This window comes from Anomaloglossus baeobatrachus, chromosome 9, assembly GCF_048569485.1.
Source record: "Anomaloglossus baeobatrachus isolate aAnoBae1 chromosome 9, aAnoBae1.hap1, whole genome shotgun sequence".
NCBI lineage: Eukaryota > Metazoa > Chordata > Amphibia > Anura > Aromobatidae > Anomaloglossus > Anomaloglossus baeobatrachus.
In genome coordinates, this window is record NC_134361.1 from 47340700 (window position 1) to 47360443 (window position 19744).

Genomic DNA, 19744 nt, shown 5'->3' on the forward strand with positions numbered 1-19744 from the left:
ATGGATAGATGGTCTGCTAAAATACTAGAAGCTTTGCAGTCCAGACCTGTAACACAGGCCCCGGGCACTGTTGAATCATTGCCCTCAGTCCCCCCTCGGTCGGCGCAGCAAAGTGCTCCTGGGGCGACTCATAGGTCCCACGGGGAGGACTCTGACACGGACCGCAGTCCCAGACCGGCTAAGCGGGCTCGCCGGGAGCTTCCCTCGACTTCATCACAGTGTTCAGGGTCTCAGCATGAGGACTCTCTGGAGGATGAAGCGGAGGTGGCAGATCAGGGCTCTGATTCTGACGTCGCTCTCAACCTTGATACACCTGAAGGGGACGCCATAGTAAACGACCTTATAGCGTCCATCAATCAGGTGTTGGATCTTTCTCCCCCAACTCCTCAGATTGAGGAGTCAGCTTCTCAGCAGGAGAAATTCCATTTTAGGTTTCCCAAACGTACACGGAGTGCGTTTCTTGATCACTCCGACTTCAGAGATACAGTCCAGAAACACCGAGCTTTTCCAGATAAGCGCTTTACTAAGCGCCTTAATGACACACGTTATCCCTTCCCCCCTGACGTTGTCAAGGGTTGGGCTCAGTGTCCCAAGGTGGATCCTCCAGTCTCTAGACTGGCGGCTAGATCCATAGTTGCAGTGGCAGACGGTGCATCACTCAAGGATGCCACTGACAGGCAGATAGAGCTCCTGATGAAATCCATCTATGAAGCTATCGGCGCGTCCTTTGCTCCGGCATTCGCAGCCGTATGGGCACTCCAAGCTATCTCAGCTTGTCAGTCTGAGATTAATGCAGTCACACGTGCCTCTACTCCGCAGGTTGTGTCCTTAACCTCTCAGGCGTCGGCGTTTGCGTCCTACGCCATGAATGCTGTCCTGGACTCTGCGAGCCGTACGGCGGTAGCATCCGCCAATTCGGTGGCAGTCCGCAGGGCCATGTGGCTACGTGAATGGAAGGCAGACTCTGCTTCCAAAAAGTTCTTAACCGGTTTGCCATTTTCTGGCAAACGCCTGTTTGGCGAGCAATTGGATGAAATCATTAAACAATCCAAGGGAAAGGACTCGTCCTTACCCCAGTCCAAACCAAACAGACCTCAACAACGGAAGGTACAATCGAGATTTCGGTCCTTTCGGCCCTCAGCCAGGTCTCAATTCTCCTCGTCCAACAGGCCACAGAAGGGTCAGAGGAACTCTGATTCATGGCGGTCTAAGTCACATCCTAAAAAGACCGCCGGAGGAACCGCTCCCAAAGCGGCCTCCTCATGACTTTCGGCCTCCCCAAACCGCATCCTCGGTCGGTGGCAGGCTCTCCTGCTTTTGCGACGCCTGGTTGCCACATGTCCAAGACCGATGGGTGAGAGACATTCTGTCTCACGGTTACAGGATAGAGTTCTGCTCTCGTCCTCCGATTCGTTTTTTTCAGAACATCTCCGCCCCCGAGCGAGCCGACGCTCTTCTTCAGGCGGTGAGCACTCTGAAGGCAGAAGGAGTGGTGATCCCTGTTCCCCTTCAGCAATTGGGTCACGGTTTTTACTCCAACTTGTTTGTGGTGCCAAAAAAGGACGGATCTTTCCGTCCCGTTCTCGACCTCAAACTGCTCAACAAACACGTGAAAACCAGGCGGTTCCGGATGGAATCTCTCCGCTCCGTCATCACCTCGATGTCCCAAGGAGACTTCCTAGCATCAATCGACATCAGGGATGCTTATCTCCACGTACCGATTGCACCAGAGCATCAGCGCTTCCTGCGTTTCGCCATCGGGGACGAACACCTTCAGTTCGTGGCGCTGCCTTTCGGCCTGGCGACAGCCCCACGGGTCTTCACCAAGGTCATGGCAACAGTGGTAGCAGTCCTACACTCTCAGGGACACTCGGTGATCCCTTACTTAGACGATCTCCTTGTCAAGGCCCCCTCTCGGGTGGCATGCCAACACAGCCTGAACATTGCTCTGGAGACTCTCCAGAGATTCGGGTGGATCATCAATTTCCCAAAGTCAAAATTGACACCGACCCAATCGCTGACATATCTCGGGATGGAGTTTCATACTCTCTCAGCGATAGTGAAGCTTCCGCTGGACAAACAGCGTTCACTACGGACAGGGGTGCAATCTCTCCTTCGAGCCCAGTCGCACCCCTTGAGGCGCCTCATGCACTTCCTAGGGAAGATGGTGGCAGCAATGGAGGCAGTTCCATTTGCGCAGTTTCATCTGCATCCACTTCAATGGGACATTCTCCGCAAATGGGACAGGAAGTCGACGTCCCTCGACAGGAACGTCTCCCTTTCTCGGGCAGCCAAGGCCTCCCTTCAGTGGTGGCTTCTTCCCACTTCTTTGTCGAAGGGGAAATCATTCCTACCCCCATCCTGGGCTGTGGTCACGACGGACGCGAGTCTGTCAGGGTGGGGAGCGGTCTTCCTCCACCACAGGGCTCAGGGTACCTGGACTCAGCCAGAGTCCTCCCTTCAGATCAATGTTCTGGAGATAAGGGCAGTGTATCTAGCCCTAAAGGCGTTCCAGCAGTGGCTGGAAGGCAGGCAGATCCGAATTCAGTCGGACAACGCCACGGCGGTGGCATACATCAACCACCAAGGCGGCACACGCAGTCGGCAAGCCTTCCAGGAAGTTCGGCGGATTCTGCTGTGGGTGGAAGCCACAGCCTCCACCATCTCCGCAGTTCACATCCCGGGCGTAGAAAACTGGGAAGCAGACTTTCTCAGTCGCCAGGGCATGGACGCAGGGGAATGGTCTCTTCACCCGGACGTGTTTCAAGAGATCTGTTGCCGCTGGGGGAAGCCGGACGTCGACCTAATGGCGTCCCGGCACAACAACAAGGTCCCGGCATTCAGGGCACGGTCTCAAGATCACAGAGCGCTGGCGGCAGACGCATTAGTTCAGGATTGGTCGCAGTTTCGGCTGCCGTATGTATTCCCTCCTCTGGCACTACTGCCCAGAGTATTACGCAAGATCAGGTCCGACTGCCGCCGCGCCATCCTCATCGCCCCAGACTGGCCAAGGAGGTCGTGGTATCCGGATCTGTGGCATCTCACGGTGGGTCAACCGTGGGCACTACCAGACCGTCCAGACTTACTGTCTCAAGGGCCATTTTTCCATCTGAATTCTGCGGCCCTCAACCTGACTGTGTGGCCATTGAGTCCTGGATCCTAGCGTCTTCAGGGTTATCTCAAGAGGTCCTTGCCACTATGAGACAGGCCAGGAAACCAACGTCCGCCAAGATCTACCACAGGACGTGGAGGATCTTCTTATCCTGGTGCTCTGATCAGGGTTTTACTCCCTGGCCATTTGCCTTGCCCACTTTTCTGTCCTTCCTTCAATCCGGAATGGAAAAGGGTTTGTCTCTCGGCTCTATTAAGGGACAAGTCTCGGCGCTCTGTGTTTTTTCAAAAGCGTCTAGCCAGGCTTCCGCAGGTCCGCACGTTCCTGCAGGGAGTTTGCCACATAGTCCCTCCTTACAAGCGTCCGCTAGAACCCTGGGATCTGAACAGGGTGCTAACGGCTCTTCAGGAACCACCTTTCGAGCCAATGAGAGATATTTCTTTGTCGCTCTATTGGGAGACCCAGACAATTGGGTGTATAGGCTATGCCTCCGGAGGCTGCACAAAGTATTACACTCAAAAGTGTTAAGCCCCTCCCCTTCTGCCTATACACCCCCCGTGCTCTCACGGGATTCCCAGTTTTATGCTTTGTGCGAAGGAGGCAGACATGCACAGCACAGCTCCACAGATTGGTCAGCAGCAGCTGCTGACCAGGTCGGATGGAAGAAAAGTGGGCCCATATAGGGCTCCCAGCATGCTCCCTTCTCACCCCACTTTTGTCGGCGGTGTTTGTTAAGGTTGAGGTACCCATTGCGGGTACGGAGGCTGGAGCCCACATGCTGCTTTCCTTCCCCATCCCCCTCAGGGCTCTGGGTGAAGTGGGATCCTATCGGTCTCCAGGCACTGAGACCGTGCTTCATCCACAACTCCTGTGGAGACTGCTGGATAGGAGCCGGGTTCCGTTCAGGGACATGGCCCTGCATCTTGAAGGTACTCTGTATTCCTGTAGGGACCGTGCACGGCAACACCTCAGCTTTGCTGGGTGTGCTAGTGCACCGGGGACCGCGGCGCTGACCGGGTCTATATGTGCCATTACACACTCAGCGTCGCTGAGTGTGTTTATATGTAGGGGCTACCGCGCTAACCGCCGCTGCCATGTGAAACTGCGGCGCGGCTGGGACTTGTAGTTCGCCGGGGACTTCGGCGTCGGCCGCGCTTTTACGGCGGCGACGCTTATACTCGAGTCCCCGGCTTTCTTGCGGCCTAGCTTCCTTTTTCCCGCCCTCAGCCCTGACAGGCAGGGGGAAGGGCGGGACGCTGCACGGAAGAGGGGACAAACGAGCAGCATGAGGGCTGGAGCATGCTTTGCATACTCCACTCCCCTTACTGTGCACTGTGTGAGACGCCCACGGCTCCCTCCTCTCGTCAGGACGCCGCAGCCATTTCCTGTCAGCTCCTCCGACGCTGCAGAGAGGGATTAACCCTGGGAGACCCAGACACGGTCTCTGGTGGCCTCACAACCACTTTAGGCGGCTGGTAAGCAGCACCTGTGGTGTTAACCCTATGGTGCTGTAGTGTATTGATACATTCTGTGTTATTACTATATACTTTACACTGTATGAGCACAGTTCATTATGGCTATTTACCCTTTTGTGTTAATCAGGGAAAACAATAGCATGGCGCCCACAAAGACAGGGGTGCCAAAAAAACTGGATTATTATGCTGCCTGCGCCGCTTGTACGACCCAACAGCCGGCAGGTCCCATTGACCCTCATTGTGTGCAATGTGTGGCCCCTGTGACTCTCTTCTTCAGCCAGAGCATCTGCTAAGAGGGGCCCAGGGGGAGACACCTGTTGACACGGTCCTTAGTGACGGGGATGGAGTTTGCAAAACTCTCTGAGACTATGGCTGAGATACTAGAAGCCTGGCAGTCCAGGCCGGTATCTCAGCAAAGGGACTCTGTTGAATCATTGTTCCCTGGCCCCCCTCAATTGGACCAACAATGTCCTCCCGGGATACATTCCAGGCTGAGGGTTCTGACTTAGACCCCAGCCCCAGACCGACTAAGCGGGCTCGCTTAGAATTTCCCTCGACATCATGTTGTTCAGGGTCTCAGCGGGGGGAATCTCCGGTTGATGATGCGGAGACAGCTGATCAGGATTCTGATCCTGAGGGCGCTCTCAATCGTAATACTCCAGACGGGGACGCCATAGTGAACGATCTCATTGCGTCCATCAATCAAATGCTGGATTTCTTCGGCGCTCCATTGGGAGACCCAGACGATTGGGTGTATAGCACTGCCTCCGGAGGCCACACAAAGCAATTACACTAAAAAGTGTAAGGCCCCTCCCCTTCTGGCTATACACCCCCAGTGGGATCACTGGCTCACCAGTTTTCTGCTTTGTGCGAAGGAGGTCAGACATCCACGCATAGCTCCACTGTTTGTAGTCAGCAGTAGCTGCTGACTATATCGGATGGAAGAAAAGAGGGCCCATATGGGGCCCCCAGCATGCTCCCTTCTCACCCGTGGTGGTGCTTGTAAGGTTGAGGTACCTATTGCTGGTACGGAGGCTGGAGCCCACATGCTGTTTTCCTTCCACATCCCCTGGAGGGCTCTGTGGAAGTGGGATCTTACCGGCCCCCAAGCCCTGGGGCCGGGCTCCATCCACAGACCCAGAGAACCTGCTGGATTTGGAGCGGGAGTGCCGTTCAGGGACAAGGCCCTGCAGCTTTCAGGTACTCTGTGTCCCCGGCAGGCACGGACACTCTCAGGGCTTGCTGAGCGTTGTAGTGCGCCGGGGACAGTAGCGCTGTGCGCTGGGGTTAGGTCACTGCAGCTTTGCTGAGTGACGTTATATGTTGGGAACTGCTGCGCCGACCGCTCCTGGAGCGGCGGCGCAGCTGCGACTTGTAGTGCACCGGGGACTTTGCGCCGACCGCGCTTTTACGGCGGCGGCGCTTCTAACTATAGCCCCCGGCTTCTGCGGCCTAGCGCCGCTTCGTTCCCGCCCCCACCCTGTCAATCAGGGTAGGGGAGAGGCGCTGTGTAATCGGCAGCGCCGAGGGCTGGAGCCTTATTTACATGCTCCAGCCCTCTCACTAGGCACAGAGGGAAGCAGACTTCCCGCTCTTCGTCGGTGTACGCCCAGGGCCCGCCCCCCCTCTCCACAAGGACGCCGGCAGCCATTATACATGCGGTCTGGCTGGGGAAAGGCAGCAGGCTCTGGGAGACCCAGACTGGACGGACTTCTGGCGACCACACACCGCTCCTAAGTGGGCGGTAAGCAGCACAGTAGTGCTGGCCCCTCTAGTGCCTCAGTGCTATATTAGTGTACTTTTTCTGGGTACCATATATATATATATATTTTTATACAGTGCACTGTAAGGTCGCTTCTTGGCTGGACACCCTGTACTGCTCTGAGGAGGCAGCAACATGTCATCCGCAAAACGCAAGGCTGCCAAGGCACGGGCTGTGTACACTGTTTGTACAGCATGTGGGGCTAATCTACCGGCAGGCTCCAATGACACACATTGTGTGCAATGTTCAGTCCCAGTGGCACTACGTCAGCCAGAGCCTATTGTGGTGGTAGCCCAGGCAGAGTCGCCTGCGAACCCTGCCCCGGTGACGGGGACAGACTTTGCAGTGTTTGCTGATAAAATGTCTGTGACTATGACAAAAATCCTGGAGACCTTGCAGGCCAGGCCAGTTACTCAGACCATGGACACTGCTGTGTCTATGCTCTCCGGTCCCCCTCAGTTGGATCTAATCCGTACTTCAGGGGGGTCTCAAGCATCACAGGCTGAAGTCTCTGACTCAGATGACAGTCCCAGGCAGCCTAAGCGAGCTCGCTGGGAAAGACCCTCGACGTCATCTCACTGCTCAGGGTCTCAGCGAGAAGAGTCTCTCTGTGATGAGACTGAGGACGGTGCTCAGAATTCTGATCCTGAGGCCCCTCTCAATCTGGATGCCCCTGACGGTGACGCCATGGTTAATGACCTTATATCGGCAATTAACAGACTGTTGGATATTTCTCCCCCAGCCCCTTCAGCAGAGGAGGCAGCTGCACAGCAGGAGAAGTTCCATTTCCTGTATCCCAAGCGTAAACTAAGTGCTTTTTTGGACCACTCTGACTTCAGAGAATCTATCCAGAAGCACGACGCTCATCCAGACAAGCGTTTCTCTAAACGTTCTAAGGATACCCGTTATCCTTTTCCCGCTGAAGTGGCCAAACGCTGGACCCAGTGTCCAAAAGTGGATCCCCCAATTTCCAAGCTTGCGGCTAGATCCATAGTCGCAGTAGAGGATGGCGCTTCACTTAAAGATGCCAACGACAGACAGATGGACCTTTGGTTGAAATCTGTCTATGAAGCTATCGGCGCGTCGTTTGCTCCAGCATTCGCGGCCGTGTGGGCACTCCAAGCTATTTCAGCTGGTTTAGCACAGGTGGATGCTATCATGCATCCAGCAGTACCGCAGGTGGCGTCCCTAACGTCGCAAATGTCTGCGTTTGCGACCTATGCTATCAATGCTGTCCTAGAATCTACGAGCCGTACCTCTATGGCGGCCGCCAATTCTGTGGTTTTGCGCAGAGCATTATGGTTAAAGGACTGGAAAGCAGATGCTGGTTCCAAAAAATGCTTAACCAGCTTGCCTTATCCAGAGACAGACTGTTTGGTGAGCCATTGGCTGAAATCATAAAACAGTCCAAGGGTAAGGACTCTTCCTTACCACAGCCCAGAGCAAGTAAACCTCAACAGAAAAAGTGGCAGTCGAGGTTTCGGTCCTTTCGAGGCTCGGGCAAGGCCCAATTCTCCTCGTCCAAAAGGACTCAGAAAGGACAAGGCAGCTCAGATTCCTGGCGGGCTCACTCACGCCCCAGGAAGGCAAATGGAGGAACCGCTTCCAAGGCGGCTACCTCATGACTTTCGGCCTCCTCCCTCCGCATCCTCGGTCGGTGGCAGGCTCTCCCGCTTTTGCGACATTTGGCTGTCACAGGTCAAAGACCGGTGGGTAACAGACATTTTGTCTCGCGGGTACAGAATCGAGTTCAGTTCTCGGCCTCCACTTCGGTTCTTCAGAACCTCCCCACACCCCAACCGAGCAGATGCCCTGCTACAGGCGGTGGACTCTCTAAGAGCAGAAGGAGTCGTGATCCCTGTCCCCCCTCAGGAACGAGGGCGAGGATTTTACTCCAATCTCTTTGTGGTTCCAAAAAAGGACGGCTCCTTCCGTCCTGTTCTGGACCTAAAACTGCTCAACAAGCATGTGAACGCCAGGCGGTTCCGGATGGAATCCCTCCGCTCAGTCATTGCCTCAATGTCCCAAGGAGATTTCCTAGCATCAATAGACCTCAAAGATGCTTATCTCCACGTGCCGATTGCTACGGAGCACCAACGCTTTCTACGCTTCGTGATAGGAGACGACCTCTTCAGTTCGTGGCTCTGCCATTTGGTCTGGCGACAGCCCCTCGGGTGTTCACCAAGATCATGGCAGCAGTGGTAGCAGTCTTGCACTCTCACGGACACTCTGTGATCCCTTATTTGGACGATCTGCTGGTCAAGGCACCCTCTCAGGAGGCATGCCAACTCAGCCTGAATTTTGCACTGGAGACTCTCCAGGCGTTCGGGTGGATCATCAACTTCCCAAAGTCAAATCTGTCACCGACCCAATCACTAACGTATCTTGGCATGGAGTTTCATACTCTCTCAGCGATAGTGAAGCTTCCGCTGGACAAGCAGCGGTCTCTACAGACTGGGGTGCAGACTCTCCTTCAAAGTCAGTCGCACTCCTTAAGACGCCTCATGCACTTCCTCGGGAAGATGGTGGCAGCAATGGAGGCGGTTCCGTTTGCGCAGTTTCATCTGCGTCCACTTCAATGGGACATCCTCCGCCAATGGGACGGGAAGTCAACATCCCTGGACAGGAAAGTCTCCCTTTCCCAGACGGCCAAGGACTCCCTGCAGTGGTGGCTTCTTCCCACCTCATTATCACAGGGAAGATCCTTCCTACCACCGTCCTGGGCGGTGGTCACGACAGACGCGAGTCTGTCAGGGTGGGGAGCAGTGTTTCTTCACCACAGGGCTCAGGGTACGTGGACTCAGCAGGAGTCCATCCTTCAGATCAATGTTCTGGAAATCAGAGCAGTGTTTCTTGCCCTACTAGCCTTCCAGCAGTGGCTGGCAGGGAAGCAGATCCGAATTCAGTCGGACAACTCCACAGCGGTGGCATACATCAACCACCAAGGGGGGACACGCAGTCGGCAAGCCTTCCAGGAAGTCCGGCGGATTCTGATGTGGGTGGAAGCCACGGCCTCCACCATATCAGCAGTTCACATCCCCGGCGTAGAAAACTGGGAAGCAGACTTCCTCAGTCGCCAGGGCATGGACGCAGGGGAATGGTCCCTTCACCCGGACGTGTTTCAGGAAATCTGTCGCCGATGGGGAAGGCCGGACGTCGACCTAATGGCGTCCAGGCACAACAACAAGGTCCCAACCTTCATGGCACGGTCTCGCGATCAAAGAGCTCTAGCAGCAGACGCCCTAGTGCAAGATTGGTCGCAGTTCCGGCTCCCTTATGTGTTTCCACCTCTGGCACTCTTGCCCAGAGTGCTACGCAAGATCAGATCCGACTGCAGCCGCGTCATACTCGTCGCTCCAGACTGGCCGAGGAGGGCGTGGTATCCGGATCTGTGGCATCTCACGGTCGGCCAACCATGGGCACTACCAGACCGACCAGACTTACTGTCCCAAGGGCCGTTTTTCCATCGGAATTCTGCGGCCCTGAACCTGACTGTGTGGCCATTGAGTCCTGGATACTAGCGTCTTCAGGCTTATCCCAAGGGGTCGTTGCCACCATGAGACAGGCTAGGAAGCCCACGTCTGCTAAGATCTACCACAGAACGTGGAGGATATTCTTATCCTGGTGCTCGGCTCAGGGAGTCTCTCCCTGGCCATTTGCATTACCTACCCTTCTTTCTTTCCTGCAAGCAGGGTTAGAAAAAGGTTTGTCGCTCGGCTCCCTTAAAGGGCAAGTCTCGGCGCTATCCGTCTTTTTTCAGAAGCGTCTAGCACGACTCTCTAAGGTGCGCACGTTCCTACAGGGGGTTTGTCATATCGTTCCCCCGTACAAGCGGCCGTTAGATCCATGGGATCTGAACAGAGTACTAGTTGCCCTCCAGAAGCCGCCCTTCGAGCCTCTGAGGGAGGTTTCATTTTCTAGACTTTCACAGAAAGTGGCTTTTCTGGTAGCGATCACATCTCTTCGGAGAGTGTCTGAGCTAGCAGCGCTGTCTTCCAAGGCTCCCTTCCTGGTCTTCCACCAGGACAAGGTAGTGCTGCGTCCCATTCAGGAGTTTCTCCCGAAGGTGGTATCCTCCTTTCATCTTAATCAGGATATCTCTTTGCCTTCGTTTTGTCCTCATGCAGTACATCGGTATGAGAAGGATTTACATTTGTTAGATCTGGTGAGAGCACTCAGAATCTACATTTCCCGCACGGCGCCACTGCGCCGTTCGGATGCACTCTGTCCTTGTCGCTGGTAAGCGCAAAGGGTCGCAGGCTTCTAAGGCAACCCTGGCTCGATGGATCAAAGAACCAATTCTTGAAGCCTACCGTTCTGCTGGGCTTCCGGTTCCATCAGGGCTGAAGGCCCATTCTACCAGAGCCGTGGGTGCGTCCTGGGCATTGCGACACCAGGCTACGGCTCAACAGGTGTGCCAGGCAGCTACCTGGTCGAGTCTGCACACTTTCACCAAACATTATCAGGTGCATACCTATGCTTCGGCGGACGCCAGCCTAGGTAGAAGAGTCCTGCAGGCGGCAGTTGCCTCCCTATAGGGGAGGGCTGTCTTGCAGCTCTAACATGAGGTATTCTTTACCCACCCAGGGACAGCTTTTGGACGTCCCAATCGTCTGGGTCTCCCAATGGAGCGCCGAAGAAGAAGGGAATTTTGTTACTTACCGTAAATTCCTTTTCTTCTAGCTCCTATTGGGAGACCCAGCACCCGCCCTGTTGTCCTTCGGGATTTTTGGTTTCTTGCGGGTACACATGTTGTTCATGTTGAACGGTTTTCAGTTCTCCGATGTTCTCGGAGTGAATTTGTTTAAACCAGTTATTGGCTTTCCTCCTTCTTGCTTTTGCACTAAAACTGGTGAGCCAGTGATCCCACTGGGGGTGTATAGCCAGAAGGGGAGGGGCCTTACACTTTTTAGTGTAATTGCTTTGTGTGGCCTCCGGAGGCAGTGCTATACACCCAATCGTCTGGGTCTCCCAATAGGAGCTAGAAGAAAAGGAATTTACGGTAAGTAACAAAATTCCCTTCATTTCTCCCTCAGCTCCTCCGGCGGAGGAGTCAGATTATCAGCAGGAGTAATTCCGCTTCAGGTTCCCCAAGCGTACACCGAGTATGTTTCTAGACCATTCTGATTCCAGAGAGGCAGTCCAGAATCACCATGCTTGTCCAGATAAGCGTTTTTTCTTAGCGCCTTAAGGATACACGTTGTCCTTTTCCACCTGACGTGGTTAAAGGTTGGACTCAGTGTCTCAGAGTGGACCCTCCAATCTCACAGACTGGCGGCTAGATCATTACTTGCAGTGGAAGATGGAGCCTCGCTCAAAGATGCCACTGACAGGCAGATGGAGCTCTGGTTGAAATCCATATATGAAGCTATCGGAGCTTCTTTTGTCCCAGCATTCGCAGCCGTATGGGCGCTACAGGCTATCTCAGCAGGTCAAGCGCAAATTGAAGCAGCCACATGCACGGCCGCGCCACAAGTGGCATCCATTACCTCCCAAACCTCGGCAACGCTATTAGTGCTGTCCTGGACTCTGCGAGCTGTACGGCGGTTGCGGCCGCCAATTCGGTGGTACTCCGCAGGGCCTTATTGCTACGGGAATGGAAGGCAGATTCTGCTTCCAAAAAAGCGCTTAACCAGTTTGCCAATTTGTGGCGACAGGTTGTTTGGCGAGCGTCTGGATGAAGTCATCAAACAATCCAAGGGAAAGGATACATACTTACCCCAGTCCCAACCAAACATATCCCAACAGAGGAGAGGGCAGTCGAGGTTTCGCTCCTCTCGGGGCGCGGGCAGGTCCCAATTCTCCTCGTCCACAAGGTCTCAGAAAGACAAAGGAGCGAAGGGCGGTCTAAGTCACGTCCTAAACAGACCACCGGGGGCGCCGCTAACAAAGCGGCTTCCTCATGACTTTCGGCCTCCGCTAGTAGCATCCTCGGTCGGTGGCAGGCTCTCCCGCTTTTGCGACACCTGGCTGCCACAAATAAAAGACCGCTGGGTGAGAGACATTCTGTCTCACGGTTACAAGATAGAGTTCAACTCTCGTCCCCCGACTCGATTCTTCAGGTCATCCCCGCCTCCCGAGCGAGCCGAGGCTCCTCTGCAGACGCGGCGCACTCTGACGGCTGAAGGAGTGGTGATCCCTGTTCCTCTTCAGCAACAGAGCCACGGTTTTTACTCCAACTTGTTGGTGGTCTCAAAGAAGGACGGGTCTTTCCGCCCGGTCCTGGACCTGAAACTGCTCAACAGACGGGTAAAAACCAGGCGGTTCCGGATGGAATCCCTCCGCTCCGTCATCGCCTCAATGTCCCAAGGAGATTTCCTTGCATCAATCGATATCAAAAATGCTTATCCCCATGTACCGATTGCTCCAGAGCACCAGCGCTTCTTGCGCTTCGCCATAGGACACGAATACCTGCAATTCGTGGCACTGCCGTTCGGCCTGGCAACAGCCCCACGGGTTTTTACCAAGGTTATGGCTACTATAGTAGCGCTTCTACACTTCCTGGGTCACTCGGTGATCCAGTATTTGGACGATCTGCTGATCAAGACACCCTCTATAGAGGCATGCCAACGCAGCCTTGACGCTACCCTGGAGACTCTCCAGGGTTTCGGGTGGATCATCAATTCTCCAAAGTCAAATCTGACACCGGCCCAATCGCTGACATATCTTGGCACGAAGTTTCATACTTCAGCGATAGTGAAGCTTCCGCTGATCAAACAGCAGTCACTACGGAAAGGGGTACAATCTCTCCTTCAAGGCCAGTCACATCCCGGGAGGCGCCTCACGCACTTCCTGGGGAAGAGGGTGACAGCAATGGAGGCAGTCCCTTTCGCGCAATTTCACCTGCGTCCCCTTCAATGGGACATCCTATGCAAATGGGACAGGAAGCCGACGTCCCTCGTCAGGACCGTCTCCCTCTCTCAGACGACCAAAGCTTCCCTTCGGTGGTGGCTTATTCCCACTTCATTAGCAAAGGGGAAATCTTTCCTTCCCCCATCCTGGGAAGTAGTCACGACGGACGAGAGTCTGTCAGGGTGGGGAGCGGTTTTTCTCCACCACAGGGCTTCGGGTACGTGGACCCAGCAAGAGTCATCGCTTCAGATCAATGTTCTGGAAATACGGGCAGTGTACCTTGCCCTGAAAGCGTTCCAGCAGTGGCTGGAAGGCAAGCAGATCCGAATTCAGTCGGACAATTCCACAGTGGTGGCATACATCAACCACCAAGGCGGCACACGCAGTCGGCAAGCCTCCCAGGAAGTCCGGCGGATTTTGATGTGGGTGGAAGCCACGGCCTCCACCATCTCTGCAGTTCACATTCCAGGCGTGGAAAACTGGGAAGCGGATTATCTCAGTCGCCAGGGCATGGACACAGGGGAATGGTCCCTTCACCCGGGCGTGTTTCAGGAGATCTGTTGCCGCTGGGGGGTGCCGGACGTCGACTTCATGGCGTCCCGGCACAATAACAAGGTACCGACGTTCATGGCACGGTCTCAAGATCCCAGAGCTCTGGCGGCAGACGCCTTAGTTCAGGATTGGTCGCAGTTTCAGCTCCCTTATGTGTTCCTCCGCTGGCACTGTTGCCCAGTGTGTTACGCAAGATCAGGGCCGACTGCCGCCGCGTCATCCTCGTCGCTCCAGTCTGGCCGAGGAGGTCGTGGTACCCGGATCTGTGGCATCTCACGGTCGGCCAACCGTGGGCACTACCAGACCGACCAGACTTGTTATCTCAAGGGCCGTTTTTTCCATCTCAATTCTGTGGCACTCAACCTGACTGTGTGACCATTGAGTCCTGGATCCTAGCGTCTTCAGGATTATCTCAAGACGTCATTGCCACTATGAGACAGGCTAGGAAACCAACGTCCGCCAAGATCTACTACAGGACGTGGAAAATTTTCCTGTCGTGGTGCTCTGCTCAGGGTTCTTCTCCCTAGCACTTTGCCTTGCCCATTTTTTCTGTCCTTTCTTCAATCTGGACTGGAAAAGGGTTTGTCGCTCAACTCCCTTAAGGGACAAGTCTCAGCGCTCTCTGTGTTTTTTCCAGAAGCGCCTAGCCAGACTTCCACAGGTACGCACGTTCCTGCAGGGGGTTTGTCACATCGTTCTTTCTTACAAGCTGACGTTAGAACCCTGGATTCTGAACAGGGTGCTGCTGGTTCTTTAGAAATCACCATTCGAGCCAATGAGAGATATTTCTCTCTCTCACGCCTTTCGCAGAAAGTGGTTTTTTCTAGTACCAGTCACTTCACTTCGGAGAGTGTCTGAGCTAGCAGCGCTGTCATGCAAGGCCCCTTTCCTGGTTTTCACCAGGACAAGGTGGTTCTGCGTCCGGTTCCGGAATTTCTCCCTAAGGTGGTATCCCCCTTTCATCTCAATCAGGATATCTCCTTACCTTCTTTTTGTCCTCATCCAGTTCACCAATGTGAAAAGGATTTGCACTTGTTAGATCTGGTGAGAGCACTCAGACCCTACATTTCTCGTACGGCGCCTCTGCGCCGCTCGGATGCACTCTTTGTCCTTGTCGCTGGCCAGCGTAAAGGGTCACAGGCTTCCAAATCAACCTTGACTCGGTGGATCAAAGAGCCAATTTTCGAAGCCTACCGTTCGGCTGGGCTTCCGGTTCTCTCAGGGCTGAAGGCCCATTCTACCAGAGCCGTGGACGCGTCCTGGGCTTTGAGGCACCAGGCTACGGCTCAGCAGGTGTGTCAGGCGGCTACCTGGTCGAGCCTGCACACTTTCACGAAACACTATCAGGTTCATACCTATGCTTCGGCGGATGCCAGCATAGGCAGACGTGTCCTTCAGGCGGCGGTTGCCCACCTGTAGGAAGGGGCCGTTTTTTCGGCTCTATTACGAGGTATTATTTTACCCACCCAGGGATTGCTTTTGGACATCCCAATTGTCTGGGTCTCCCAATAGAGCGACAAAGAAGAAGGGAATTTTGTTTACTTACCGTAAATTCCTTTTCTTCTAGCTCTAATTGGGAGACCCAGCACCCGCCCCTGTTTTTTTGTGTACACATGTTGTTCATGTTGAATGGTTTCAGTTCTCCGATATTCCTTCGGATTGAAACTACTTTAAACCAGTTTATAATTTTTTCCTCCTTCTTGCTTTTGCACCAAAACTGGGAATCCCGTGAGAGCACGGGGGGTGTATAGGCAGAAGGGGAGGGGCTTAACACTTTTGAGTGTAATACTTTGTGCAGCCTCCGGAGGCATAGCCTATACACCCAATTGTCTGGGTCTCCCAATTAGAGCTAGAAGAAAAGGAATTTACGGTAAGTAAACAAAATTCCCTTCTTCTCTTTCACGCCTTTCGCAGAAGGTGGTCTTCCTAGTGGCAGTCACATCACTTCGGAGAGTGTCTGAGCTAGCTGCATTGTCATGCAAAGCCCCCTTCCTGGTGTTTCACCAGGATAAGGTGGTTCTGCGTCCGGTTCCGGAATTTCTCCCTAAGGTGGTATCCCCTTTTCATCTCAATCAGGATATCTCCTTACCTTCTTTTTGCCCTCATCCAGTTCACCAATGTGAAAAGGATTTGCACTTGTTAGATCTTGTGAGAGCACTTAGACTCTACATTTCTCGTACGGCGCCCCTGCGCCGCTCGGATGCGCTCTTTGTCCTTGTCGCTGGCCAGCGTAAAGGGTCGCAGGCTTCCAAGTCAATTTTGGCTCGGTGGATCAAGGAACCAATTCTTGAAGCCTACCGTTCTTCTGGGCTTCAGGTTCCTTCAGGGCTGAAAGCCCATTCTATCAGAGCCGTGGGTGCGTCCTGGGCATTGCGGCACCAGGCTACGGCTCAGCAGGTGTGTCAGGCGGCTACCTGGTCGAGTCTGCACACTTTCACGAAACACTATCAGGTGCATACCTACGCTTCGGCAGATGCCAGCCTAGGTAGGCGAGTCCTTCAGGCGGCGGTTGCCCACCTGTAGGAAGGGGCCGTTTTACGGCTCTATTACCGAGGTATTCTTTTACCCACCCAGGGACTGCTTTTGGACGTCCCAATTGTCTGGGTCTCCCAATGGAGCGACAAAGAAGAAGGGAATTTTGTTTACTTACCGTAAATTCCTTTTCTTCTAGCTCCTATTGGGAGACCCAGCACCCGCCCCTGTTCCCTTCGGGCTGTTGTTCTTTTGTGTACACATGTTGTTCATGTTGAATTGTTCTGGGTTCATGGTTTCAGTTCTCCGAACATCCTTCGGATTGAATTTACCTTAGACCAATTTATAAGTTTCCTCCTTCCTGCTTTTGCACCAAAACTGAGGAGCCCGTGATGCACGGGGGGTGTATAGGCAGAGGGGAGGGGTTTACACTTTTAAGTGTAATACTTTGTGTTGCCTCCGGAGGCAGAAGCTATACACCCAATTGTCTGGGTCTCCCAATAGGAGCTAGAAGAAAAGGAATTTACGGTAAGTAAACAAAATTCCCTTCTTTTCTGCGCTTGGCGGATTGTAAAAAAAACCGCAACCTGCAGGAATCCGTTTGGCGTCCGTTGTTTTTATAATGGACGCCTATGGTGGCGGATTCCGTTAGAATGCGTCATTTGACGGATTCCGTTAACGCAGCTGTTTTTACACAACTGCGCATGCCCAGATGTGTAAAGTCAAGGAAAACTAATAGCGTTATTTTGTACGATCCATAGCATTGCGTTGTGCCACTATATGCAACGCATCCGTTGCATGCGTCACACAACGCAATGCTACGGATCCAGTCCAACGCAAGTGTGAAACTAGCCTTACTAAACATCGGGACCAGGTTAAAAAAAACAGCATTTTGCTCATTTGTAATATGTATTAAAGTTTGGTGTCGTAAACTTTTGATTGTTATTGCAGCTTTGGGTGAATATTTGCTCTGTGGAAATGGCCTTTAAGATTTTTAACCCTTTGTTGTTTTTGCTTTGCAGTTGGACAGAGAGAATAAAGTGGCTGGTATCTTCCCCAGAGTGACCGTGAAGGATAAGTCCACATACGTTGAATCTGCTACAAAGGTGTATGATGATGTAAGTTTTGCGTTCTTGAAATGACATACATTCCTTGCTGCCTTACTGGTAGGTGAGCACAGGAGGCGAAGGTCACAAGGCGACATACTCAATGCTGTGCAATTTAATAATAATACATTTTATATACCGTATTTTTTGTTTTAGAAGACACACTGGATTATAAGCAGCACCCCACATTTGAAGGAGGAAAATAGGAAAAAAAGAGAATTTTGTTTACTTACCGTAAATTCTTTTTCTTATAGTTCCGTAATGGGAGACCCAGACCATGGGTGTATAGCTTCTGCCTCCGGAGGACACACAAAGTACTACACTAAAAAGTGTAGCTCCTCCCTCCGAGCATATACACCCCCTGGATAACCAAATATAGCCAGTTTAGTGCAAAAGCTGAAGGAGAGTAGCCACCCACAAGTAGAGAGAGAGCAAGAACCGGAACAACCGGAGCCTCTGTCTACAACAATAGCCGGTGATAACACGCGGAACAAGAAACTGCCAACAGGCAACAGGGAGGGTGCTGGGTCTTACATGTCGGAACTATAAGAAAAAGAATTTACGGTAAGTAAACAAAATTCTCTTTTTCTTCATCGTTCCTATGTGAGACCCAGACCATGGGACGTCTCAAAGCAGTCCATGGGTGGGAATAAACAGAAAATTGAGAAGTAGGCGAAACCTAACTTCACAAATGGGTGACAGCCGCCTGAAGGGTGCGTCTGCCCAAGCTCGCATCTGCCAAAGCATGAGCATGCACTTGGTAGTGCTTCGAAAAGGTATGTAGACTAGTCCAAGTGGCAGCCTGACCGACCTACTGAGCCGTAGCCTGGTGCCTGAAAGCCCAAGAGGCACCGATAGCTCTGGTCGAGTGTGCCTTGATCCCCGGCGGGGGAGGCACTTGAGTACACTGGTAGGCATCAGAAAATGGCCGACCTAATCCAACGAGCTAGGGTCGGCTTAGAAACCGAGAGGCCCTTACGCCGACCTGTGGTCAGCACAAAAAGAGAGGTGCACCGCCTAAGAACAGCGGTGCGAGACACATAGATCCGGAGCGCCCGCACCAGATCCAGAGTATGCAACGCTTTTACAAAGCGATGAATAGGAGCCGGACAAAAGGAAGGCAGGGAAATGTCCTGGTTAAGGTGGAAAGGAGAAACCACCTTAGGGAGAAAGTCCGGAGTCGGACGGAGAACCACCTTGTCTTGATGAAAAACCAAAAAAGGTGACTCCGAAGAGAGCGCAGTCAAATCAGAGACTCTCCTGAGGAAAGCTATGGCCACTAGAAAGACTACTTTCTGTGAAAGACGAGACAAAGAAACCTCCCTAAGAGGCTCAAAGGGGGGTTTCTGGAAAGCCGTGAGGACCAGATTAAGGTCCCAGGGATCCAAAGGCCACCGGTAAGGCGGAATGACGTGGGATGCGCCCTGCATGAAGGAGCGCACCTGAGCCAGCCGGGCGATACGCCGCTGGAACAACACTGACAGAGCCGAGACCTGTCCCTTGAGGGATAGTCCTAGCTGTAGACCGGACTGTAGAAAGGACAGGAGGGTCGGCAAGAAACATGGCCGGAAGAGCGACACCAGGACAGGAAAATTCTCCAGGTCCTGTGATAGATCTTGGCCAAGGAATACTTCCGAGCCCGAGTCATAGTGGAGATGACTTCAGGAGGGATACCAGAAGTCGTCAAGATCCAGGACTCAAGAACCACCCCGTCAATCTGAGAGCCGCAGAATTCTGGCGGAAAAACAGACCTTGTGAGAGAAGGTCTGGACGGTCCGGGAGATGCCACGGCGCCTCCACGGACAGATGGAGCAGGTCTGGGTACCAAGCTCGTCTGGGCCAGTCTGGAGCAATGAGAATGACCCGACGGCCCTCCATACTGATCTTGCGCAGGACTCTGGGCAAGAACTAGAGGGGGAAACACGTAAGAGAGACGAAACTGGGGCCAATCTTGAACCAGCGCGTCCGCTGCAAAGACCTGAGGATCGTGGGAGCGTAGATCCACTTCCGGGGTGCCCCACTTGCGGCAGAGTGACCGAAACACTGCCGAATGCAGAATCCACTTGCCGCTGTCCACGGTATGACGGCTGAGATAATCTGCCTCCCAGCTTTCCACGCCTGGGCTGTGGACTGCGGAAATGGTGGACTTGGAGTCCTCCGTCCACTGAAGGATGCGTTGAACCTCCAACATTGCCAGGCGGTGAGTGTCCCGCCCTGGTGGTTGATGTAGGCAACCGCTGTCGCGTTGTCTGACTGAACTCGAATGTGCTTGCCCGCCAACAGGTGGTGAAAGGCTAAGAGAGCTAGAAGGACAGCTCTGATTTCCAGCACATTGATCGAGAGGGCTGATTCGGACGGAGTCCAAGTGCCCTGCGCTCAGTGGTAGAGATATACTGCTCCCCAGCCGGATAGA

At 53.5% G+C, this 19744-nt stretch overlaps 1 protein-coding gene across 1 annotated transcript in view; it reads left to right on the top strand.

Moving 5' to 3' along the window:
• CLPTM1 (CLPTM1 regulator of GABA type A receptor forward trafficking) overlaps positions 1 to 19744 on the top strand; it is a 114843-nt gene that overhangs the window by 80977 nt on the left and 14122 nt on the right. The window contains exon 11 of the mRNA XM_075323674.1: positions 17248 to 17343. Within this exon, the coding sequence (XP_075179789.1) occupies positions 17248 to 17343 (96 nt within the window). The remainder of the gene's footprint in view (positions 1 to 17247; positions 17344 to 19744) is intronic.